Source organism: Felis catus, chromosome X, assembly GCF_018350175.1.
Source record: "Felis catus isolate Fca126 chromosome X, F.catus_Fca126_mat1.0, whole genome shotgun sequence".
NCBI lineage: Eukaryota > Metazoa > Chordata > Mammalia > Carnivora > Felidae > Felis > Felis catus.
The window spans coordinates 27,100,023-27,126,412 of NC_058386.1; the positions used below are offsets into that span (position 1 = coordinate 27,100,023).

General features: G+C 43.2%; 1 protein-coding gene and 1 long non-coding RNA gene across 17 annotated transcripts in view; one reads left to right on the forward strand and one right to left on the reverse strand.

Moving 5' to 3' along the window:
- Positions 1-26,390, reverse strand: part of DMD (dystrophin) — a 2,379,610-nt gene that overhangs the window by 358,763 nt on the left and 1,994,457 nt on the right. For 14 of the 16 annotated variants that reach the window (XM_045050793.1, XM_045050788.1, XM_045050791.1 and 11 more), the window contains one exon: positions 10,519-10,691. In XM_045050793.1, coding sequence (XP_044906728.1) covers positions 10,519-10,691 — 173 coding nt within the window. Of the gene's footprint in view, positions 1-10,518; positions 10,692-11,440; positions 11,577-26,390 lie in introns of those variants that run through there. The other 2 variants (XM_045050802.1, XM_045050803.1) reach the window with 1 other exon arrangement.
- On the forward strand, positions 17,342-24,425 carry LOC123383366. Its single transcript, XR_006593037.1, has 4 exons — positions 17,342-18,815; positions 21,789-21,953; positions 22,292-22,445; positions 23,543-24,425. It is a non-coding gene; the product is annotated as an uncharacterized LOC123383366 (long non-coding RNA).

A 26,390-nucleotide genomic window follows, 5' to 3' on the forward strand; every position in this document is an offset into this window, starting at 1 on the left:
TTTCCCCCACCCTTCTTTATTCGCGTGCACCTGGGATTTGTTTTCACCAAGTTTCAACATTTTCCGCTTTGTTTCCTTTGTGTAAAATGTACTGAGACAACTCACGTGGAAAAGTAAAATCAGACATTTGCCTGAAAGCCTGCCCTGAACATGAATAATTTAGGCAGGAGAATGAGTGCTTTACCATCAACTGTATTTAGAACATGTTAAGCCATAGAAGCCACTTAAGAATATACAAATGAATGATCTGTGCTATAAAACCCACATTTCACTTGAGGATGAGAAGCTAAATTAACCAAATAAATCATCATCCAGAAAACAAAGAAGAAGCGAGGAATGTTAACAAAGCTCTATCCTCAGGTAAATCAAGAATTAGGCTGCATTACTCATATATTATCAGCAATTACTAATTAATTCATAAAAATTAATGCTGTCTATAACACAAGCATAATATAGTCTCCAACGCTGCAAAGATTGAAGTGTAAAGCAACCAGGTAGAAAAACATTTCCCTTTGCTGTTTGATAACTTAGCCTGACATTTCAAATACAATTCTCCTGCTGGTCTTAGTCAAACAGAATCACCAAATAGTGGCTATGTACTGAAATTAAATTGTTCCAAACTTGCCGAGGGATCATTTTCTTTAGCAAGGACGATACTTACAAGTCTTTAAAATGTGCAGATACAATGACCCACAAGCTTAAATGCAAAAATCGCGTACTAGGGGCGTAACCGGAAAATCATGCAAAGATATAGGTAGAAAAGTGTTATTTGCAGCATCACTTAGGATTGACACAAGGTAGGAACAACTTAAATATCCCATACTAGGGAAGAGATTACATATGTAACGGTTAAGTCTTACAATGCAATGTCCACAGCCTATGCATCCTATGCGTTGTCCAATGCGATGACATCAGCATATATTAGGGGATATGGAAAAGATCACCCCGTCAGTTGCTGAGGGAGAAAGTAGGTTACAAAAATGTCTACAATCGATTTTTCTAAAACGTTTGTGTATGTTTATCTATTTTTGTACACACACTTGACTCCGGCATGAAAAAATTCTGGAATGCCAACCCGTTTATCTCCCCAAGGTAGATTTAGAGGTGGTTTATTCCCTCAGCTTTCTACTTCTCCAAATGGTCAGAACCGTCTTCCCATTATGAGCAATGTAAACATTGTGTCTGGAAAAAGGGGAAGGCCTTTCCATCAGAGAAATTAAGTGGTTCAAGACTCTAAGGGCATTATTATCTAATAAACAAATCACCAAATACCATAAATGCCACGAATTAAATATAATAGTGCAGACTGCATATAGGGGTAGAGGTAAGTCCTTTTCCGTTTCTCTTCCCTTTCCCTTTCAATGATTCCTTTTCCATGAGAAGCCCAAGCGAGAATTCCCTATGCAAGATTTTCAAGATTTTCGCTGTTTAATGGCACGTGATGACCACTGCTTACAGGGACGCCCTGGGGTGTCCGGAATTTGCAGCCTGGTCCCCTTGAAGGGGGAGCGAGGCGGTCAAGCAGGACGTGTGGGGAGGTAGGTGGAGGGAGGTACAGTCCAGACGTGGAAGCGCGGCATGGAAAAGAAGAGGCTCTGATGAAATAAAGCAGTACTGAGTGTCGCTAGGTCCCAATAAGGCCTTGGGAGTAGCAAAAAGGGGAAGGTGAGGAAGAATGTAGAGAGGCCTAATGCCTGCTCCCTCTGTCTGGTAGAGGAAATAAAATATCCCCCTGGTGGAGAGGTCTGGAGGAGGATAAAGTCGCTGAAGAGCCAAGCCAAGGCACCGCCAGAGGCCCCCAGGGGCTGCTTCATTTACATAAGGCGGGGCTACAACCAGGGTCTAGGTACAATGGTGCTGACTAATCATTAACAGGTCAGTGAAACCCTTTGTGTCCCCAGGGGAAAAAATAGCTCTGGGACCCAGGGAATTTACTTCTAAAGGATCTAAGAGGAGCTTCAGGGCATGAGATGGGGAGATGGTTAAGAGCCCGGACAGGTTAAGAGCAGGACAGTCAAGGCAGTTAATGGAGGAGGGGAAAAAGGACCTGCGATGGGGGGAGAAAAGGCTGCCGTGTATCTAGAGTGCGGAGTCAGGTCTAACATTTGGGAACGTCTGATCACCTTCACTCCGTATCAAATGACTGTTTCTTTCCCTTGCTGGGGCTGGAGAGCGGTGACACAAATGTAACCAAAAGTTTCATAAAGGACAAGGGATGCTGGGTAAAGGAGGGAGAGGAGAAAAGCAGTCAGATTATGGCTCCTGAATGAAAACTATGCTTACGAAGGTATCCAATTAAAGCCATGGTTCTCAAACTTCAGGGTGCATAAAAACCACGTGAGTAGCTTGTTTCAGGTATAGACTCCCAGGTCCCACCTCCAGACTTTTTGTACTTTTAAAGAGAGCCTTCACAACTCAGCAGGTGAACTCCAGGGCCATTCTTTAAGAAAGAACTTTTCTTTTTTTAATGTTTTATTTATTTTTAAGACAGAGAGAGACAGAGCATGAGCGGGGGAGGGGCAGAGAGAGAGGGGAGAGACAGAATCTGAAGCAGGCTCCAGGCTCTGAGCTGTCGGCACAGAGCCCGACGTGGGGCTCGAACTCACGGAATGTGAGATCGTGACCTGAGCCGAAGTCGGACGCTCAACCGACTGAGCCACCCGGGCGCCCCATTTTAGGAAGAGTTTCTTAAAGTAGTTCCTGCATGTCCTAAACGTTACTTCTTGGTCTCCACGGGGCAAAGGTGGCATTTGTCAGTGACATGATTTTGAAGGCGATCTAAATGCAATGACACACCAAGAGCTCACAAAACATTATCTGTGGCCATGCTAAGCTTGTGAAGGGTTTTCGAGACACATTTCTAGCGCAATCGCCAAAAGCAGCTGCCCTGTTTTGATTTTCGAGATTGCATACCAAATAGTTCTAAATGATTAACCTGCGTTTGTATTGGGAATGTCTCTTCGGAAACTGTTTCTTTCTATTTGTAACGACTCTTTCTTTTTCCCCCTTCCAGGTTTTATCCTAGGCTGTTAGGGCTGGAAGGAACCTGAGAAATTCTCGGTCAAGCCTCTTGTTTTGCAAATGTGCAAACTGAGATGCAAAGGCTCAAAGACGGACGGCAGCTGAAGCTTGTAGCTGGAGCTATTGTGTTTAGACACGGGAAGTAGAAATTGCAGACTCTCCTAATGTGAAGAAATCTTTAACCTTAGTGGTTTTCACCAAATGCTTGGATCCCCGAGCCAAAAGATTTCCTGCCAATTAGCAAATATACTCTATTTACCTCTACCTACTCAACAGAAAATAAAAGTGGAGGTTTGAAGGGGCATGCTTAAGCTTCAACCATTTTCTATTAATCTTTATTAGTGAAGACAAGAGCTTAGGGGCTACTAGCTTTTAACAAGGCGCATGTTGGTCTTTAATAAGCAGATAACTTCCACCATTTGGAAGGTTTGGGTAAAATGCAGAACCTTTAGGTGTGTTGGGATGTAATGCTCGTCTTTAAGGAAGTCTTCAGTATCAGCGTACTAAGAATTATAGGGGCTGCTTAAGTGGTTGTGATTTCTCTAGACACAAATATTTCAGGTATGATTGCGTTGATGCCTAGTTGGAAATTCTTAACAAAACTTTACTCTGAAAGGCATGGATTCTTTTTAATGTTTATTTACTTTTGAGAGAGAGACAGAGAGAGACAGAGACAGAGTGTGAGCGGGTGAGGGGCAGAGAGAGAGAGGGAGACACAGAATCCAAAACAGGCTCCGAGCTCCGAGCTGTCAGCACGGAGCCAGACACGGGGCTCGAACTCATGAACTGTGAGATCATGGCCCGAGCCGAAGTCGGACGCGTAACCGACTGAGCCCCCCCAGGCGCCCCTGAAAGGCATGTATTCTTAAAGAAAAATGTGTTACATTGGATTCATTTTTCACTTTGACTTTCTTTATTTAAAAAAAAAACTATTTATTTTGAGAGAGAGAGACAGGGCGTGTGTGCACGAGTAGGGGGCGGGGCGCAGAGAGAGAGAGGAGAAGGAAGTGCAAGCAGGCTCTGTCCTGTCAGTGCAGAGCCCGATGTGGGACTCAATCTCACGGACCATGAGATCATGACCTGAGCTGAAACGCAGATTCAGATGCTTAACTGACTGAGCCACCCGCGGGCTTTGACTTCCTTTATAAAACTAATGATGTACCCCCGTGTATCTTGGGCACCCTTGTGTAATCAGATAGCACTTAAGCATATAGAAAGAAAAGCTAAGAAGGCAGAAATAATAAGGAATCGCAGACATAAAACGGGAGCTGTGGAACTTTAAATGAAGAGAGAGAATTACACTCAAAGAGAAGTAAACTTTCTTGTTTCTTCTGGGTCCAGCTTGGCCATGAACTCCAACTTTCACACATAATTAACATTTCAAGAGTAAGAGAAAGAAGGTCAGGAATAGTCAATGTCCAAGTTGCATTTTTTCTCAAAAGTAGAAAGACTACGCTACCTTTGCTCTTTCTTTATTCTCCATTACAGACAAACCTCCGAACTCTTCTAACTTTTAGTGCCGATGACTCTCTAAGAGCTTTATTGCTGCTGTGGACTATATAATGTTGGCACTCTCGCCTTTCAAATTAGCATTCAGAATTCCATAAGAGTGAGTATTCGTATCTAACATTTACAAGTTTTTCTCCCAAGTCAAAAAAACCTCGCAGAATGTAAATTTTGCCGAAATTACATTGATAACAAATGTGCTTCTCGTAGTTAATAGTGTATACAAAAACCTTGACAATATAATCTGGTGACAGAATGAACCGAAATCTTCATATGTAGTTCCTAAGGAAAAAACAGTCACCTGACCACTTCCCAAATTATTAATATTTTCAAAATTAAAATGCAAGGTTGTGGATGTAGAATATTCTAGAATGAGAAACACTTCTTTGACTAATCACAATTCAGGTGTTGGATACTGTCATCAATAACTGTGTGTGTGTGTGTGTGTGTGTGTGTGTGTGTGAGAGAGAGAGAGAGAGAGAGAGAGAGAGAGAGAGAGAAAGAGAGAGAGAAAACGTGCACATACATGTATGTATGCATGCAAGTAAAAATTTTTTATTTTATTTTTCTCCCACCTAAAACAGTTAGTGTTTTCTTTCGTTCTATGGCACTCAACTATCTCTGAGTGTTTACTTCTCTCCTTATACCTCTTGGATAAAATGCGACGTGATAATGCATATGGAACAGATGGCGTACACTTTCCTTGAACTGATTTATGAGATGCTATTATACAATTTCAATTAAAGTATTCATTTGTCTCCAAGACATCTTATTTGCTTTCTCTTACACCATATCTTCGAACTTCATCAGTTCTATTTAAAATATAAGAAAACCAATGTAGAAAATGTCAATAATTTGCCTAGGTTCATCAAAAGTAACTGCAGAAATAAAAATAATAGATTTGAAGAATTGCTAGGGAAATTGAAGAGTCTATCCATGTCTCTGATCAAATTTTCTCATTTCAGTGAGGCAGAATATTGAAGTCGGAAGCAGTTAAGTGACATGTTCGAGATTATAGGCTAGGAAGTTAGTAACAGAGCTGGAAGAGAAGGTAGGTGGCCCAAATGCTGGTCCGGGACTCCTTTTACTCTACCTCACCAACTCATTTAGAGCTTGGATAGATTATCTAGACAGAAAGTCAATAAGGAAACGGTGGCTTTGAACGACACATTAGACCAGATGGATTTAACAGATACATACAGAACATTCTACCCCCAAACAGCAGAATACACATTCTTTTTCAAGTGTACATGAAAAGTCTCCAGGATGGATCACCTGATAACCCACAAAACAAGTTTTAATAAATTTTAGAAGACCAAAATCATATCAAACATCTTTTCTGACCACAACAGGATGAAACTAGCCATCAGTCCCAAGGAAACAGTTGCAAGAAACACAAACACGTGGAGGCTATACAACATATTAAACAACAAATAGGTCAATGAAAAAATCACAGAGGAAGCCAAATGAAAATGAGGACAAATGAAAATGAAAACACATTGGTTCAAAAGCTTTGGAACGCAGCAAAAGCGGTTCTCAGAGGGATGTTTATAGGGATCCAGGCCTACCTCAAGAAGCAAGAAGACTCTCAAATCAACAACTTGATCGGACACTGAAAGGAAGTAGTAAAAGAACAAACGAAGCTCAAAGTTACTAGAAGGTAGGAAACACTAATGATCAGGGCAGGGGTGAATGAAATAGACACTTGAAAACAAGAGAAAATCCCGACGAGCCTAAGAGCTGCTTTTGTCAAAGGACAAACAAAATTGATCAACCTTTAGTCAGACTCCACACACAAAAAAGAAGGAGGACTCAATATTTACCTGGCAGGAGACTTACCACGATCACAAAAAAAAGGAGGACTCAGACAAAATCAGAAATGAAAGAGAAGTTGCAACGGACATCACAGAAATATAAAGGATTGATTACAAAAGATGACTACAGAAATTATATGCCAATGAACTGGACAATCGAGAAGAAATGGACAAAGTCCTAGAAGCATACAATCTTCCAAGACTGAATCGAGAAGAAATAGAGAATGTGAACAGACCAATTCCTAGCAATGAAGTGGAATCAGTAATCAAAAAACCCCCAACAAAGTCCAGGACTAGGTGAATTCTGGTCACAGGTGAATTCTACCAAATATGGAAAGGAGGGTTAATACCTATCCTTCTCAAAGTATCCCCCACCCCCAGCCAAATAGTAGAGCTTGGAGTTTTCCTATTTATCTAATTTAGCTGGAAGCAGCAAGCAGAGCCCTATCAAACAACTCAAGAATACTTAAAGGAATGTGCCATTTAGCACAAAGGAGAACAGTGCAGGGACGACCTGGTCGTAAAGGAACGGTCAGAGAGGGAAATATTCATTATGAGGTCTGGATGAAAATGTGGAGGCTGAGAGGAGGGGTCTGTTCTAAGTGTGAGGACCAGCAAATGTTCCTGGGCATATGAGCGAGGGAAAAAATGGGTGGAGAGCAGGAACGGGGTTAAACAGCAGAATCTTCTTGGCTGAGAGGAGCCATTCTCCACGCTGGGGAATAACTACATTGCTGCTTGGGGAGGAAGGAACTGGGAGGCAGAGGAAGAAGAGGAAAGGAAGGGACTGTCAGGGTCTTATCAGGCATCGTTGGTAGAGTGGAGGGTCTACCAGATTCTGGCGACGAGACATAAATGTCACGAGAGCAATGACTTTTCTCTGGCCTGTTTCGATCAGTCGTACCTTCAGTGCCTAGAAGAGTGCCAAGTACACGGAAAAGACTCGGGAAATATTTGTTGAATGAAAAAAAAATGAATGAATGAGTAAAATATGAGCACCTGCAAGACTGAAGTTCTTGAGCACGGGAATAACGTGATAGAAATGTCCGAGGAAGAATATTTTTGTCAATGTGTGACGGATGGTATCAGTGTGTAAAGGCACACAGACAAATCGATCAATAGAGTGTCATGATGGAGACTTACGTAAGGATCGTGATCACAGGAAGAGAAAAGACACAGGGCAGAAGGAAGATACAGGGAGAGAAAGGGACATGATAAGGACTTGGATCTGGAAGCACAAGGGTACCTCTTATGAGCCAAGGGAATGCAAACGGATGCTGCAAACTCATTTGGATTCCAAACTGGTGATGGGGATTCGGGAACACCCTTGTTGGGATGAGCGCCGGGTGATTCATGGAAGTGTCGAGTCACTGTGGTGCACACGTGAAACTAACACCACCCGCTATGCTAACTGGAATTTAAATAAAAACCTAAAAAAATGCACACCTGTGTAGTTAGATACTAACGTTTCTCTCTTCGGAAATGGAAAAATGGCTCTCGGAATCCCTCATAAAACAACGAACCAACTGTAATGTTTTTGGTAGGAGGCTGTGTTACTGCTTGGGCAAATACAGGGGCTGTTTTTCCAGGGTATCTTTGGAACTATTTTTGAGTTGCGGCGACTTTTCACTCTAAAATAATGCTGATGGAGGAACCGACTAGATTCACAAAGCCGGCTTATAAGTGTCATGAATGGTTCTGTGTCTAACTCTTCTAGCATTCATCTATCCGATTTCATAACCATCCCCAATTACTGCCTCTGCTGGGTTGCTTTCACTGAACCCTGCCATTCAGGATGGACGGACTGATACCCTTATTTCAACCAAGGGTCAGGAAAGAGACCGAATCACTTTGACGTGATCAATTGTTTCTTCGTTTTTTGTAAGTGAGTGTTCGTAACACAAAACCATTGATGGGAATATGTAAATCCTAGAACTCGCGGCACCTTCGATAAGCCAAGGTAACTGTTTCCTCCTTGATTAATGACAGCAAGAATTAAACTGCAGTGCCTGGCATATGGGAAATTGCTGAGAATGAAGAGCCCATATTTTGGCCGACACGCTCTTTGCCGCTTTCGATTCTCCTTTTATTTCATCAAGTTCACACGAAGGAGAGAAAAGGCACTGAGTGATGTTCAGAACAATTAGAGCACCTTTCTTTTTCCTTCCTGTGAAAAAGAGTAACTTTCTTTCCTTTCACTTTATCTACCAATATCTTCCCCATTTCACGTATTTCATTCCCTTTTAACGATAGATGTTATGAAAGTGGCCTTTGTCATTACACACACTGACCTCGCCTCGAGTCTAAGGGACAGACGGAGAATGGAGTCTCGCTGTCTTTGAAAATGCCACTGCCCACTGTTGTTCCCAACTCTGCCTCAATACATCGATACAAACTTCATGGACCGAAGCGGGAGATCAAAATGAGTGTCTTAGAGGCTGGGGCACAATCTTGGGGGGGAAACCTTATGAATACAAATAAATCCTGGGGCGCCTGGGTGGCTCAGGTTAAGCGTCTGACTCGTGATTTCAGTTCAGGCCATGATCTCCGTTTGTGAGTTTGAGCCCTGCATCGGGCTCTGCACTGAGGGTCCGGAGCCTGCTTGGGATTCTCTCTCTCTCCCTCTCTCTCTGCCCCTACCCCATTCTCGCTTTCTCTCTCTCTCCCTCTGAACATAAATAAATAAACTTGAAAATAAATCCTTTCTTACTCATAGAAATATCTGTTGCCCTATTCCATCCTTTAATTTATTATGTATCTATGTGCAAAAGTTAGGTGAGGCTTACCTTTTCCTTTCTGCTTTATACCTCACGGTATTACTACACTGATGGTAAAAAGCTCAGACTCTGGAGCCGGATGCCCTGTCTTCGATCTTGGATCTGTCACTTACTAACTAAATGACCTTAGGAAAATTATTTAGCCCCTCTGGACCTCACTTTCTTCAGATACAAAGACAGAATAATAACAAAGTCTATCACTTAGCGCTGCTGAGAGCATTCAACGGGTCAAGAAATCTAAAGTGCCCAGGACACCGCGTGATACGTGACGCACTGGGTGTTGGCTGCTGTCATTAGTAGCGTTTCGCATTATAAGCACAGGATTTTACGAGAGTGCTTTTGAATTACTAAACTTCGGGGAAATTCCCCCTCTTTAGAGAAGCAAATAGGCTGTCCGTCCAAAGTTTGGCCGATTGAGAAGAACTATAAAGGAGAAAAAGAAACCTCCACTCTGTCATCTCACAACCTGGGGGTAACACCTCCTCCCAGGGTTTAGCACATTCCCTTCCATCTACCGTGAAGTCCGTTCGTCTCCCTCTGCCACCCTCTGCTACCACCCCTCTTCCAGACACAGAAGAAAGCACAAAATATTTGTATAAAGACATGTGAAATTGGGACACACAAGTGATCAGAAAGCAGGAAACCTGACTAGCGCTCCTTGCATTTCCCGTGTCATTTATGCGACACGGGGCGTCGCACGTAACTGTGCCCTCTTTTTGCGCTGCCACTGAACTGTCTCACAATGGGTGTAGTAAGAGCTCCCCTCTGTGCTCTTTCCAACAACGCTGAGGTGCGTCCACCAGCTTCTCAGGAGAATGGGCAACTGTGCAAAAGGGGAGAGTGCAGAACAACTAAAGGCTTAGGCTACGGAGGATGTGGCGAGAAAATGTGAGAGGGAGCGGAAGACCAGAAGTGTCTACAATTCCTCCGTAGCGGCAGGAGCTACGGAGAGGTCTCCTCTAAAGTGTTAATTACAAGGCATTCTGGTATTTAAGGGATGTCCTCTGTTATGCGTTTAGAGTAAAGCCCAAGAATTACACGATAAACACACGCTAATTTTCTCCCTTTTTGTATAATCCTGTAGTAAGCCAAGAGAGAACTCTATCAAATTAGGATAGCTGTGTTCCTCATTTAAATTCACTCTAATGTCTTAATATGCATCTCTCCCATGGTTATACAACCTCACCATTCTAATCTGATCTGAACCCTCAAGTATCAATCGGCTCCGTACCAAGCAAATGAATGATTCATTTATTCAAAATAAAGTGAATCATTCCGAAAATGGGTGATTTACATAAACATATGAGATATTAGCTACTCGAGTTAGGAAAATGAGGCCAGTCTCCCCATTTCAATTCATTTCTGGCTTTTTTTTTTTTTTACCCCTGATGTGCTCCTACCTAATGTTGAGAGACTTCTTCCGAAGCTCCCTCCACTTGAAGTTCATGGTATCCAAACGTCTTTGCAACAGGGCTGCGTCATCAGAACCTTCCAGGGATCTCAGGACTTTCTGGCCATTTTCATCCAGGTTGTGATAGATATCTGTGTGAGCTTCGATTTCTCCTTGGAGGTCCTACGAGACGGCAGGAAGAAGAACATGCACAGAGTTACCAAGCGAAAGAGATCGGCTAAACGTGATTTGGGAGGAGTGTAAAAAATGATTCGTTCACAAGACACTTGAACTGGGTCAACTAACAAGACGATGCACCCCCAACTTCCTCTTCTTGTTGTATTATCTCTTCGTGTTATTATGGAGATCGGAAGTGGGCATCTTATTAGGTATAATCAATTTATTCCTTGACGTTATAAATTGGAACATTATATATCTGCAACTTTACACGTTTCCTAAGTTACATCCACGAGTCCGCAGACAAAAGAGAGTGTTTTCTGGAAGTGATAAGAAATAAAATTCCATGACAAAGTGCACCCCAGGGCCGATCATTTCATTACACTATGGGTTAAGTCGTATTTTCCATGCACATAAGTAATCTGTAGAGTTGATTCCGACCATAAAAGCATGGAGAGACTAATAAACAAGGTTGTACTCGGTCCGCAGCACCAGCACGTTAATGGGATTCTATCATAGGAGAGCATCTTCTTGACAATGCACATTAAGTTCACCTTGGCATTACAGCATCACACATTTATTATAGCGTCATACATTTATTAGTAAGATTTCCCACTTAAACTACCGTCGTATTTTTAGGCTTGACAGGTAGAAAGCCCACAGGACCTTGAGAAGCGTTATGATAAGAGATTACACATTCAACCTCATTTGTATATACACAGATCAAGAAAATTATCATAGTAGAAGAATCTGACCTTTACATGGTATGTCTTCCTGTGTAACATTTTCAGCTTGAACCGGGGACTACAGCACTGATCGTGTTGCATAGCAATCCTGAGAAAACCCAGCGACTGAAAGAGCCCTGCTTTAAAATGCCAACTTTGCTTACATTCTGTTGACAGAATGAATTTCAGAGCACAGGCCTCACCAGTCAATAATAATAAACAGCCACTTTGTACTCCCCACTAAACGGTGGCCAGGCCTGTGGGTGTGGGAGGGACCTCAGAGAGGAGGCCTGGAATATGCAACTGACAGTTTATATGAAACAGCCAACTTTTCTTATCATTTTGCCATTATAAGCCAGAGACATTAGAAATTCATTTTCTATATGTGTTTCCCTCCTTGTTCCCAACAGAACGGTCAAAGCCAAAGGAACATTCCTTAGAGAGCTGCCGGGTACCAGCATTCCTTTCTGCCCACACAATGAATGGAGCCTTTGTCCATTATCTGACTTGCTTTGAGAGATTTGTATGCTTCTGTTCAACAAGTTTAAAAATTCATTCTGAAGCTCCGAACAATTGGATTGATCTGTGTAACTAGAAACTTTTTTTTTTTTCTGCTCTCTCTTTCTAAAATGGAATGAAATGGCTCTTCTGAAGTGAGGGGGGATGTGAGAGCAAGTCACGGACTCTTAGATGCCGACTTCGGAATGTTGAGAAGTAAGGTGGATGGACAATGAATGTCCCTGTCGCTATTTCTGGAAGTCACGAGGTGGCGGTGGGGGGGTGGGGGTATGGATAGAAGCACATCCAAAGTTGAAAGAAGGGAAAGAGTCCAACAGATCGAGCAGCATCTATCTCTATCCCATCAAAGAACAGGCTTGTGCTGCAAGGAAATTGCCTGATTTCGAGACCAGCTTACGTGGTGGAAAACTGGTATTGGGCTTCCTGCAGGATGGGGTTTGATCAAACACGCATCTCTGTTCTTTGTTTAGGTCACAGAACGGGGCAGAACATGCCCCTGCTGAATTCGCCACTTCTTCAGGAAAAGAGAAAAGTGATGTTAATGTATCTAAAGAAATCAGGGCTCAAAACCAAACAGACCCAAGTCATCCACAGAATTCTCCCCACTTCTCTCTTTTGCTTCACTTTTCCTCTTGCTGTATCTGATTCAGAACTTTGCCTCGGAGTACCCACCTAGGGGACGGACACCAAACCTTCAGTTGCTCAAGAAAATGAGGTCTGACCAATACAAATCAGCTTTGTGCATCAACATGCATATAAATGATAGTTCATCTGAATTTTTAGATCCCGCGCTTAGAGCAGACACCGAAGCTCAATCGATAGTTCCTTAAGATCATGTAGATCGTGAAGTTATCAACACCTTCTTGAATAAATGAGCGATCTTCCCAAGCATAAAGAGGAAGGTGATTCGTAAGTCTGCTAATTTTCATCTTTGCTATTTCTGTTATGCCACCTATAAACATCTTTGTTGTATCATCAAAAAGATAAACACATGTAAAACCGATGCACCCTTATTTATTGAGGACTGGTTATTTGTCTAGTCTTAGCACGGTGGGAAATAAGAGGAACGCAAGAGTGAGCTCTGCCTGTACGTCTCCGGAAATCTAGCGTGTGCTTTCGAATGAACTCCTTCATATTACCAACTAAATATTGATGGGAATTTCCGGCCCAATCTCAGAGGTGTTGGGATAAAAACTGCTCCCCTTGGAAGTTCGGACGTGGCTGAACTATAAAAGTCTTGGCACGGGCACGAGGGAGCTCCTAGCTTGCACCTCTTCTCTGGGTCACCGTGCTGGTTGAGAGTGACAAATGACACAAGAACAGTAATGGGCTTTACGGTGTACAAAACACTTACAAAGGTACCGCTTTGCTCTTCCTCCTGGCCCTGTGGAGTATGTGTTTTCTCTGTTTTTCCTATGAGAGCACCGAGGTGGAGAGAAATGTAACTGACTTGCCTACAGTCATGTATCGTTTAAGTATCAGAATTAGAGTTCTTTCGACTCTGCAAGCTCTTGGGCTGCCCCTCCCCGCCCCATTTGCTATGAGCAGCGCTTGTAATAGACAGTAGTTACTGAAACTGAACGAGGCTATTCCTAACAAGGTGGGGAAAAGCAACTGTTGAGGGAAAAGCACTTGGAAAGTGGACGTTACTGACTTCCATCAGAAATGTACCCGCATGGATTGATTTGTTCCGAACGGAAGATGGAATCCTGACCACCGTTTTCACTTCTTCTTTGGCAGCTGGGCAGCTGGGACCCCCTGTGAGCAAAAACCGTTTGGGCCACAAAGGGCTCCTGCTGCAAACTCTCCTTGCCGCCGGAACAGAAGTCCTCCCTTCAGTAACATCACACTAAGCAATGGCCTGACACGTCGGTATCGATGCAGCCGGTCCGTGTTCCCTCGGGACGGCAGGCTGGTAGGGAATTTGTCAAGCCACAGGACGCGGAAAACGGAGGTGAGCGTTGGTGAGGAACACAAGGCTTTTTTGAAAGGAGGTTGGCAGGCTGTAATGGAGATTTTTTAAATACGAGTGGGCAGCATGACTCCTGGGGGGAGGAGACATTGACAGGACAGGTAGGAAGGAGGACACCCACACTTGCCTAAAACTCCCACAATGGCGTTTTTCTTAAGAGGGACCTTAGACTCGGGGGCCACAGAAAAGCAGGCGGCGGGCATAGAGAATCAAGTGGAGGTCTCAGCAGAGAGCCAATCTGGACAAAAAGAAATTTTCACAGGCATTTGTAAGTAGTTGTATTTCACTTCTGATGTAACTAAAACGAAGGCTCTCTTCTTTTTTTTGATGGTATTCTTTAAAAAGACCAATAACTAAAGAAGAGGGAAAAATGCCCAAGGTCACACAGCTGATCAACCACGGGGCCAGATTTCAAACCCAGGCTATTGGACCCCAGGGACTGTGCTCTTAAGCACGAGGCGATGTTACCTCTGAGGTTTTTCCTATTAACTAAAAATTTTTCCCAATTATTTTCTCCTGTGAATAACACGACGGAGTGTTAGGAGTGTTAGGAGTGTTGCTGAAGTTTCAACAAACCTCGCCCTGCCACCAGACAAGGCAGAAAAATGCTTTCGGTACCCCAAGAGTTCATTTTATGGTCTTAATAATATGGAGACTATTAAACAGAACTGAAGCAGTGGACAGAGAGATCTCCAATACAATAAGAGAGAACATCCAATCATTGAGAAACCGGGTGCCAATAAAATAATAATTTGTTGCCTCCCCCACCAAAGGACCGCAGAGCCTAAAATTCTGTGTGATCACAGAGGAAAACTCCACTGTGACCATCAAGAAGGCCAGCTGTAAGGCAAGCAGTACATTCACAGCGCAGAGGTTTTAGGAGTGGAGAGAATCTTGTTTCCTGGAGAGCTGTTTCAAATCTCGCACTCCCTTCTTTTTTCTGAGAGTCTGGCCTCCTTCTTTCCTAAGTCCCCTTTCTCAGCCTCCCGGGAAAATTCATGGCAGAATGCAGTTAAGTAGACCTAGTTTGAGTCTCCCCCTTCTCTTTCCCTTATTAGCTGCCTAAGTTGAAAAACTCTTTAATCTCTTTGGCTTTGCTAAATATTAAATAATAATACCTACCTGCTGGGTTGTTTTGAATCTTACATGGAATAATTTTTGTAAAATACTTTTAACAGTGTCCAGAACACAAAAAGCCTTTAATAAGTAATAGCTAATATAAGGGTTTCTCTTGGAAGACAATCAGTGTGGAGGCCAAGTGCTAGAAATAGACTTCATGAACTCATGGGACTTGGTCTGAGCCTTGAAGGACGGATAAGACTGAGAGAGGTAGAGGGAAGGAGGTGTTCCCACTGGGCAGAAGACTGTAAGAATGGCAGAAGGGGGGAGTGAGTTTGCTTTATGAGCAGGGACAATGAATTGCACAGCCCGATGGGAAGCCACGATGTGTGTTCGGAAGAGACAGACTGTAGTTGAGGTCCGGGGCTCCTGGGTGGCTCAGTTGGTTAAGCGTCGACTTCGGCTCAAGTCATAATCTCACAGTTTGCCAGTCTGAACCCCCTTCGGGCTCTGTGCTGACAGCTCGGAGCCTGGAGCCTGCTTCGGGTTCTGTGTCTCCCTCTCTCTCTGCTCCTCCCCCGCTCACACTCTGTCTCTCTCTCAAAAATAAAATAAACCATAAAAAACAATAAAAAAAAAAAGAGTGCAGTTGAGGTCCTTACACTAAGTAGGGTGGAGGCCTTCTTTCAGGAAGTCACTGAGAATAAAAGTTTCTAAAGGAAAGTAGGACAAAGACAAGATTATGGAATATTAAATTTGTACTGTCTCACTCAACAAGTAGAATGATCCACAGTGTCCCTAAGTAACGAGATGATTGGAGAAGAAGAGGAGAAGTTAGAAAAGTTTTACTAGAAGAAAAATAAAGAAGAGAGATGTCAAGAATGAGTTAGGGCTACACCCTTCTGATTATATCCAAACAAATGATTATACTATTCCAAAACATCATTGATAATAGTATCCAAATATTTTCTTTCCTATGTAAATGGAGCTATTTGTCCCTAAAAAAAGAGCTCAGCAAAGGACAGCCTCCCTATCTTGAATGTAACCGAGAAGTCAGCAACAAAACAAAACAGACAAAAAAGATGTGGGAAGAATAAAAATAAGTGACCGCATCTCCGTACAAAATTCACGAAAGACGCACAATCTCTAATCTTTTCTGAAAGCAATTAGTATGTGAATAATGATAAGGCCATTAGTTCCTCTTCACTGATAATTTTCACCTAATTCAAATTCTCTTGATAGGAAAAAAAAAAAAAAAAAAAAGAAGAAAGAAAAAGAAGGAGTGGTGATCTGATTTCCAAGAACTTAAAAGGTCAGGAACAAAGATCCAAAACAGGAGAGAAGTTATCCTCGAGGGCTACACGGAAAGTGGCAAGGAGCGACACCTGACAGAGAACCAGAAAGCTGTAGAAGGAGCCACGGGCACACATAGGTGACCGGGGTTACGCAGCGTGGCGACTAACAGCCCTACATATATTATTAGCCCTTGAAGGCATCACCTTGCTTTAATGTGAAGCCAAATAATTAATGTTGATAATGAAGATCTGAAATTCACCAGGAAAAGCAGAAGTATGTTCAGCAAACTCTATTTAAGAAGCAGTATATCTAAAACTTTTAAAATTTCTTTTAATGTTTATTCTATTTTTGAGAGAGAGAGAGAGAGAGAGAGAGAGAAAGAGAGAGAGAGAGAGAGACAATGAGAACGTGCATGCGTCAGCAGGGGAGGGGCAGAGAGAGAAGGGGACAGGATCCGAAGAGGGCTCCACAGTGACACTTGATTGGGGGCTTGGACTCACGAACTGTGAGATCATGACCTAAGCCAAAGTCAGACGTTTAACCAACCGAGTCACCCAGGCGCCCCTATCTAAAACTCTTTAACTGAATTTGTCCAACATAGTTATCCCAGAAAGGTGTTGATGCTTTAAAGACATTAAACAAAACAAAAACCCATGCACAAAAGTCAAACTCCCTTCGTTTGGTTATCCAAAATGACTTGTGAGACACAGGCTCTCAATACTCGAGGTTTTGGAGTATACACACACACACACACACACACACACACACACACACACACACATTCCATTATGAGAACAGAAATCGAGAGTAAATCTTTCAAAACGTTTATAGCAACCTAAAAATAAAAAGCGCGGGGTTGCATTTTGTGTCTGGTTTTTGTAAGTTTGAAAAGTAATTCATTTTTATTGCATGTTACAAAAGTATCAGTCTGGTATGGATTGAACATTAAAACTAGCAAAACAAAACAGAATTACCCTTCCTAATGGATTTTTTTTTTTTTTGAGAAGCACCCGTATAAAGGAACTGGACCTACAAACTTGGCCTTATAAGGACTCTAATCTAACCACCAGACGTCCTTCACTCACTCAGGAAATGCAGTTGGGTACAGACTCACAGAAGGTGTGACTGTTTTCTGTTATTCTATCTCTGGCCATTGCAGTCCTTGGGAAAGCAGCAGAGTCATCAGCCCAAGAGAAACAAGAGTTAATTTGGGGACTCTTGTTTGGCTTGGAGCCTTGTTGCTCTAGGTAGATAGGGAGTGTGTTTGCAGGTCCACTGCATCGCAATGCATCTTAAACGAGCAGCTATGGATTTAGGAGTCCACAGGCTGTGCTTTAAAAATGGCTGTTATTAAGGTCCTCAGAGACTATTATCCTGCAGGGTTCGTTGTCTTTGCTTTCATATCTCATTCAAAAATTCTCACACTTGTGCCCGAGAACAGTGGAGAGAAGGGATATGGTCTCCTGCCTCGGTACATTGCCAGGTGCAAACCTTTATTTCAAAATCGAATCTTTAAAAATGCCTGGCCTTGGGTGGATTCCCCTGGAGGAAACTGAGCAAAATCCTATTTGTCAGACCGCCTCAAGCAATTGCAAACTCTGGTAACACGTGATGCTTTCTCTCCTTGTCTGCCCCTTTGGTTTACTCTAGTCTTAAAATTACTGTTTAAAATCAAAGAGTTCACTTCAGATATACCAGGTTGGAAGTAACATGGGAATCATCTTTTCTCTTCTGCATCGCGTTTTCACTTGTTTGTTTTTATTCTGTTACAGTGTGAAAATTCTCTGCATATTTATTCATCACACAAACATACATGTAAGTGCCTATGGTATTTCCAAGATTTCACTAGGAGCTATGGGACCACATCTAATGTAAGACAGATGTAGTCCCAGCCCTTAAATTTCCTTCCTTCTGTCCTTCCTTCCTTCCTTCCTTCCTTCCTTCCTTCCTTCCTTCTTTCCTTCCTTTCTTCCTTCTTTCCTTCCTTTCTTCCTTCTTTCCTTCTATCTTCCCTCCTTCCCAACTTTATCTCCCTCCCACTAATATTTAATATATCAGCATCTAGGCCTCCAGTGGTGAAAGACAAGCTTCTACTTTCTTGACGTACACAGCCTAATAAGGTGAACACAGAGAGAAATAGGATAAACAGGAAAGAAATAGGGCAAACAGATAAACAAATATTCAATAAAATAAGAAGGTTCTCTGAAGATAGCAAGTGGAGGGTTATGGTGAGAACAACGGTCTCCATGTGGTGGGGATGGAGTGTTCTTTGGTCACGGTGGTCATGAAATACCTATGTAAGAAGGTTCAATGTCACCTGAGACCTGAAGGATGGAAAGACACCAGTTATAAGAACACCCAAGGACACAGAATTCCTTCTGAGTAAAAGGGGGACTCGGCCATACTCCGTACCCTTTGAATCTCGATGTTGATCTTTCTCAGCATTATCTCTTAGCTCCTGCCTACAGCTCTGGCTCCCACTGGCATCCACTTGGAACTCATTTTCCTCGGAACAGCCTCGTGTCTTCTCTGCTAGCGAGCTTGGAGTCATGAAGGAAGGTGAGAGGAGAACCAGAGGGACACGGTGTTAACGAAGGCCCTCAAGGGACCAGGCATTGGGTTAGGTACTAAATGCTCTGCCTACGTCACCTCATCTAATCTTCGTCCAAACCCTATAGAGCAGGCATCGTTTGCCCTATTTATGGATGTCAAGAAATAACGGGCTTTGAAGCATTTTGTAATTTGCTCAAGATCACAAAGCTAGTAAGTGGGGGGAAGTTAGACTCGAAACACATCTTACAGGGCCTCGGGCCAGGCTCTTGCCACTGCGCCAGGCCTCATCCCAGTCTGTTAATTACCTCCACCCTCTCCAGGCGTTGAGACATACACGTGCCTTCACGTATTCTCTTGTTATGCGGACTTGTGTCACTCTTCCTCAAAGGTTTCACATCCAGTTCCCTACCTGGAGTATAAGTTCTAAACATAAAACAAACATTAGAAAATCATTCCCCAAACCTTCCTTTGATCCCTCATTCCCCTTAAGGGGCTGCCTTATTTCTCTCCTAAACTTCATAGCCTAACTTTTGAAGGGTGCTGTGCGCAGTCAACCTCCTTCGGTCTTCTCACTCTTACAACTACTTCCGCCTCTCCTCTTAAACTGTTCTCATGAAGGTGACCAATGACATTCCTTGCGGCCAAACCCAAAAGACACGGCTCTGTTCTTTGTCTAAGGCTTTATGTATTTTGCAGAAAGCGAGACAGAGAGACAGAGAGATAGAGAGACAGAGAACCAGCAGGGGAGGGGCAGAGAGAGAAAGGGATAGAGAGAATCCCAAGCAGGCTCCACGCTATCACCGCAGAGCCCGACACAGGGCTCTATCTCACAACCATAGGATCATGACCCGAGCCAAAATCAAGAGACAGATGGTTAACCAGCCGAGCCACCCAGGCACCCTGGCAATGTTCTATTCTAATGCAACTCACCTCTCAGCAGTGTTTGACACAGTTGACCACGCCCTCCTTTTGGAAACCCTCTCTCTCCCTCCTCTTTGAAACCCTCTCTCTTCTCTTGGCGACCATGACCCCATAATTTCTTAGTGTTCCCCCTCCCTCTTTGGCCCTTCCTTTTTTGTTTCCTTTGACAGGTTGTCTACTCCTACCTAATATTTGAATGTTGGTGGTCTCCAGGACTTGGCCCTAGGACCCTTTTTCTTCTCCTTCTCCTCTTTCTCCCTATCCCTAAGTATGCTTACCCAGTCCCATGGTCTTAGATAGAACAGATAACCTGAATAATCCCCAAGTCAAAGAGCCAGCCCCGAACTCCTCTCTGAGGTTCACCAATGTATTCGGAATCTCCACTTGAATGTGTCACAGTTGAAAGCATAACATGTTGAAAAGGGAACACAAAACTGACTTCTCCCCCAGTTTTTACCATCTCAATAAATGATGCTACCACCCATCTGTTCCAGTTAAAAATGTGGAGTTATCTTTGAGACATCCTTCTCCTTTACTCTCATCATGCAACCCATTAGTGTGTGTGAGGATTCCAACATCCAAATTATATCTCACATCAGCCACCCCAGTCCAGGCCACCGTTATCTTTTGCCTGGATTCGAGGCCCTGCCTCTAACTGGTCTTCTAGTTTCTTCTCCTGCCTTCTTTAATCTCCACATAGCAATACAGTGATTTATTTGAAGCCTACATCAGATCATGTCACTATCTTGCTCTAGAAGCTTCTATGGCTTCCTGCTACGTTTGAAATAAATTTCAAACTCCTTACAATGGGACTTCAAGGCCCCACATTATCTGAAGGATCTCTGACCTCGTCTCTGGCCACATTTTTTTTTTTTACTTTAGAGAGACAGAGAATATGGGAGGGCAGAGGGAGGGAGGGAGGGAGAAAGAGAGAGAGAGAGAGAGAGAGAGAGAGAGAGAGAGAGAGAGAGAGAGAATATCTCAAGCAGGTTCCATGGTCAGTATGGAGCCCGACACGGGGCTTGATCCCATAACCCTGGGATCATGACCTGAGCTGAAATCAAAAGTCAGTTGCTCAACAACCGGCCTGAGCCACCCAGATGCCCCTACATTTCCTAGTAAGTTCTAGCCAAGATCTTTCCTATCACAAAGCTGGTGGTAAAAGCCCCACTTTTTACTTGGGAGGCAATCTGTGTCCTCCTTTTTTCCTATAACTGGTATCTTCTCATTCTTCACGTCTCAGCTGACATTGAACTTCCTCACATAGATATGTCTCTCTTTTTTTTAAAGTGTATTTTGAGAGAGAGAGAATAAATATTTAAAATTTAAACGTTTAAATACCAAAAATACCTTAACAGTGTTTGAGAATAATTATTTAAGGGGCAGCTGTCAGCGTATGTGGCATCACGGAGAGAATGGAGGCAGGAATTTAGCTGACAGGCAGCCTCAGCCATTCTTGAACCAATGACAAGGTTGTTCCAAAACCAGGAAAGAAGGAGGAGGGACGCTACCATCATTGAGTGTGCATAAATTACAGAAAGAGTCGCATGTGTGACTCAATTTCATCCTTTCCTTTCTCTACCTTTGGAAGGTAGACACCGGCAAAGTGAGAACTGTTCACAAAAGCATTTTAAAGATAGAAATGCTATTTTAAGCTGCATTTCCCCCAGGAGTCAGACAAACATTATATATGCTGTGTTTTAAACATATACATACATACACTCGCCCCTTGGAACCAAGTAAATTACAATGACGAGGCAAGGGCACTGACACGAGAGCCGCAGGTAGGCACGGGAGACTCCCAACGAAAAGACATTCTGTTAGGTGTTCCTAAAGCATGTGGGAGTGGGTTTTAAAGGACACGCGCTCCTGAAAAAGGGCAGGTAAACACTGCATGGGACAGGTCAAAAACAGTTAAGGTGCCGCGGACACAGCGGAGGAAACTAATGTCATGATGCTGGTGTTGGAAGATGAAACAAGTCCTGAGGCTGTTTTCTTTTTTACAAATACATCTAAAATTCCTATGAAAACCTATACTGTCTTGCAATATTTTTTCAGATATTGCTATATGGCTTCATTGCTCGTAAGTGGGTATTGCCTGCGTGCGACATCTCTCAGAGGATCCTTGCCGACGGTAATCTCGAAAGGCCTTCATACTTAAACTTGAGATTGCCCATGTAAATCGTAGAGACGGCCACGTATGAAAAGTCTACGACGCGGAAGGTACTTTGGGTTTTGTGTTATGTTTTATGTGCGGGAATCAGCCTGTTGGAAGATAACTGTCCTTATCTGAGAAAGACCAGATGGGCCTTTCCGACACTGAGACATATTTTTTCTTGCACAGCCACGAGGAGGGGTGGGGATGTAGTAGAGGGAGAAAAATGGGGCAGGAAACTAACGCTCAGACTCCTTATAAATCCCCTCCATCACGTCTGTGAAGTGGGCTTGGACAGGTTGCTTCATCTCCAAACTGTAGCTTCCTCAACTGGGGGCTAAGAACGAGGGGGAGTAAAATGTATAAATTCCGACAGATCTGTGTTCTAACCCTCGTTCTTCCCCAGTCTTCCAGTACAGGGCAAGTAACTTCTGAGTTGGGCCACATGCAATACCACGCAATCATTACTTCATTCAAGTATCTGGGAGATGCTCAGTTGGTGCAGGTTTCTGCGATGCTCTGAGAGGAATGCCCAGGCAACTGAATTATACTCCGGTTAGGTATGTCCTTATTTATTCCCCCTCGGTCAACTCAGAACTAATACCTTTCGTGATGTGGAGTGCCTCACAGTGAACAGAACACATTCTTATCCTTAAAAGAGGCAGCTATCTTCCCATGGACCAATACACATCTGGTTATATTTAGCTATACAATTTGTCTATGTTATATGCAGGGCTAAAGGTTAGAGGAGATCTTATTTTCCTGAACGTCTTTGTCACAGAGCTATTCCCCCGCCCCCCCCCCCTCGAGATTCTGTGTAGTTCAAGATTGTGGATTAGAAATAAGCAATTAGTTGATGTCAAGTCTCATCTTATCCCAACAGCAATGTGTAAGAAGAAGGCAAGAACATATGGCAAAGGGCCACAATTATTTTTCATAAAACACCAGAAATCACAACAGCCATGTCGCTAATTTCCTCTGGCTCATTTTAATTATGAATGTTGTAACTGCAGAACAACTTTATTCTGGCCCCCACCCCTCGAAAGAAACCCCTCTTAACCTCCCAACACAACCACAAACAACCCTACATGGAGGCAACTGTTTGGAATAGGTTAAGGATATCATAAATCTACGATGATTTTTACGTCTTTTCACCCTGAATAGCAGGACAATTTCTAAATAATTCACAGACACACACTGGACACAACTGTATTCATTTGTGGGTGCTCATTAGTCTAAAGTTTAGAGATATTACCTTTATTATTTTTTTTTATATTTCAACACTGTAACATTTCTTTTCCCTTTCTTTCTTTCTTTCTTTCTTTCTTTCTTTCTTTCTTTCTTTCTTTTTCTTTCTTTCTTTCTTTCTCTTAATATGAAATTTATTGCCAAATTGGTTTCCATACAACACCCAGAGATGAACATGAATTCTAGGTACCCATAAAGTTTGAAAGTTAAAGAAGGTTCTCGTATCACGATGTTAACTGAAGTCCTATTGACATAATTGGGTCTGAATCCCTGTTGTGCTTTGGTGAGTTAATTTCTGTCTACGACCAAGTAGGGCAAACTGCTTTTTCTGGAGAGTGTAATTTTTCCCCCTGTTTTGCGCATCGGGAGTTATTTCCCTCTATTTAGCTTCTCTTCTCTTATGGAACAGGGTGGATGGTGATTGGGAGAAAATATACTCTCTTTTTCAACGTATGAAGAAAAGGAAGAGGAAGGTGTGGACATGAATAAAAAGATAGGTAACACTGCCATATCCGCCAAAGAAAATCTCACAAATGAGAAAACTGACAAAAGATCGAGGATATTTCTTCCTTCCTAGAACCCACTGCGCTGACGTCAGAACATGGGTTTTTCATCGTGTAGCCACTAATCTTTCCCAAAGCATTAGGTTCAGTTCAGAACATCCTAGAGACCCTTGACCACACTGTTGACACAGACCCAGGGCATTCTTGGCCTTTGGTCCTGTGATGATGCTCCTTTCATGTGAGAACACATACATTTGAAAAACCATCTCCAGGAGAGTAAGGTTTGCGAAGGCCTAGGTTTTATTCATGCCCATAAGATAAATTATGTAAGTTTTAACAAAGGACTAGGGCAGAGAAAAGGAGGCCTTTATAGATTATTTTACATCATAAACATTTTTATATGGGAGCTACACTGGAATATGTTCCAAAACAGTGCAAACTTGCTTCACAGTGCCCCGAGTAAGAAAGAAAAGATTATAGTCGGATTTCATCATTGTCACTAATCTTGACTATAAATAAAGATGTCAGGTCACTCCAAGAAAGAGAAATAGAAGTAGGAAACAGATTATGTTCATAGCGCTTTACCACGGGCAAAGGTTTCTGGTCTACTCTTCTCAGATAGGGACAGAGGGACGGTAAAGTTGCCGTGAATCTCTGCGGAAATTTCTGACATAGTTGAGAGTTCAATACAGAAAAACCTTATCAGCGGGGCACTGAGAAACCAATGTGGGTAATACCTAATTATTAATGTTATCTTGAGTTGAAAATAAAGGGACTTGCTGAAAAACCCTTCGGCCTGGTGGTGTCAGAGTTTTGTTCCTGCCTGACTTTCGGATCTTTCCCTTTTGTGGGCTCACAGCAAGATGGAGGTCTTGCCTAAATCGTGTCTGAAAACAATCAGAAAACCACAAGATAGAACTTTATTTCAGGCACCCGACAGTCTCTTGATAAAGGCAAGTGCTAATGATCTCGGATAACGTGAAAGTGGGCACAGCCCTATGGGAACGGAGCAATTAGCCCCGTCACCAAGATGTGCAGATGCCATCCCACACGTGATGGTATTTGAGCAGGGTTTTGAGGGATGAATAGGAGACAACCAGGAGAGAAGACAGAGAATGAAGTTTGAAGCACGGGGAAGAGCAAGAGTCAAGTTGAAGGCAAGACGAGATGGGACAAGAATATATGTCAGAGCTGAGTGACTCTATGTGGCCAGAGGGAAAGGTCCAAGTGGGGCCAAAGGGAAAGACCCATGCGGGAGAGAGGGGATTGTTTTCTCACCCACACGTAGCTGTGAACGTGAACTTTTGCATTGTGTATTCGTAATGTGTCCAGCACGCTGGTCTCACACCTGAGTGAGCTTGAGAATCACCCAGAAGGCTTATTAAAACACAGGCTGCTGGGCCCCCACCCTGGAGTGCCCGATTCTGTAGCTCCAACGTAGAGATAGAGAATTCACTGGTCTAGCCTGATGGTCCTTAACCTCCTGCGAGTCACGAATGCCTTCGTGAAAATGATGGATCCTCTCCTGAGAAACCTGCACAGAATTCATGAACACAAAACACGACCACTCATTTCATGGCCTTCCAGGACCCACTAAGAGGAAATAGAAAGCAGCGGCCTGTGGGCAGCGACCTCCACCTCCAAGAAATACAAAGAATTCATGAAGGCAACATATCTTTCAAGTACTATTTTTCACAATAATGACTTATTTTGAGAGCGAGAGAGCGCAGGCAGTGGAGGGGCAGAGAGAGAATCCCAAGCAGGCTCCGCACCACCAGCGCAGAGCCCGGTGTGGGGCTCAAACTCACGAATCGCGAGATCATGACCTGGGCTGACGTCAAGAGTGGGACGCTTAACCGGCTGAGCCAACCAGGCGCCCCTCAAGCGCCGTTTTAATGGAAAACTCCCCGGAAGAAGAACACGTTGAAAACTATTACTACGATATGATTTTGCTGACCTAGGCATCCTGGAGTTAGTCACAGTGGTCCTAGGCACAAAATGATTACATTTGGGGGAGGACATCCTTGAGGGCTACAAAAAAAAAAAAAAGTTCCCGTCACTCTAGCCACGTTCAAGTAACCTCGCCCTTTCCCATTAGGATGTGACATCTTTTTGGGAAACAGTAAGAACAACAACAACAAACAACAACAACAACAGATCGAAGAAAGAGATAATTAAGAACGTGCTTCAAAGGCAACTTCGAATCAGTTGTGCTACACGGATAGGAGACACTCCCCAGCGTGGAGAAAAGGACATTCTGACTTAACTCCTTCCCTATGAATCCTCCTCATGTGCTTTCCATAATGCCGCGGTCTGGGTATTTTTAAGTGACCTTGAGAAGAAAGCAGAGGTGTTCTTTATTTCATGAAAAGAAAGCCATCTTTCATTTCAAGAACCTTAGGCCTGCTCCGCCTGCCCGCACGGAGTCCGGAACCCGAGGCAAATAGTGTATTATTCATTTGGGCCACTCTAAATGCAAGCGATGCCTCCGAGGCCGGGGAGAAAAAAGCCTCGCCGAGCTGGAAAGCAGAACTCTTCCTCCAGAGGAGATTGTGCGATAGGCCAAAGTGCCCTGCAATAATCGGGAAAATACACCTCTGAGGCCGTGACTTTGTGTTATTGCATGGGCTGTTTTGCCTAAAGCCGGGAAAAGTCTGTCTGATGATAAGGTTTTTAGCTGCGGATTCATCTCCTCTGTCTTCTTCTCAGCAAACTTTTATTGGGTTTCATCGTGGGTCCATTTAGAGAGCAATC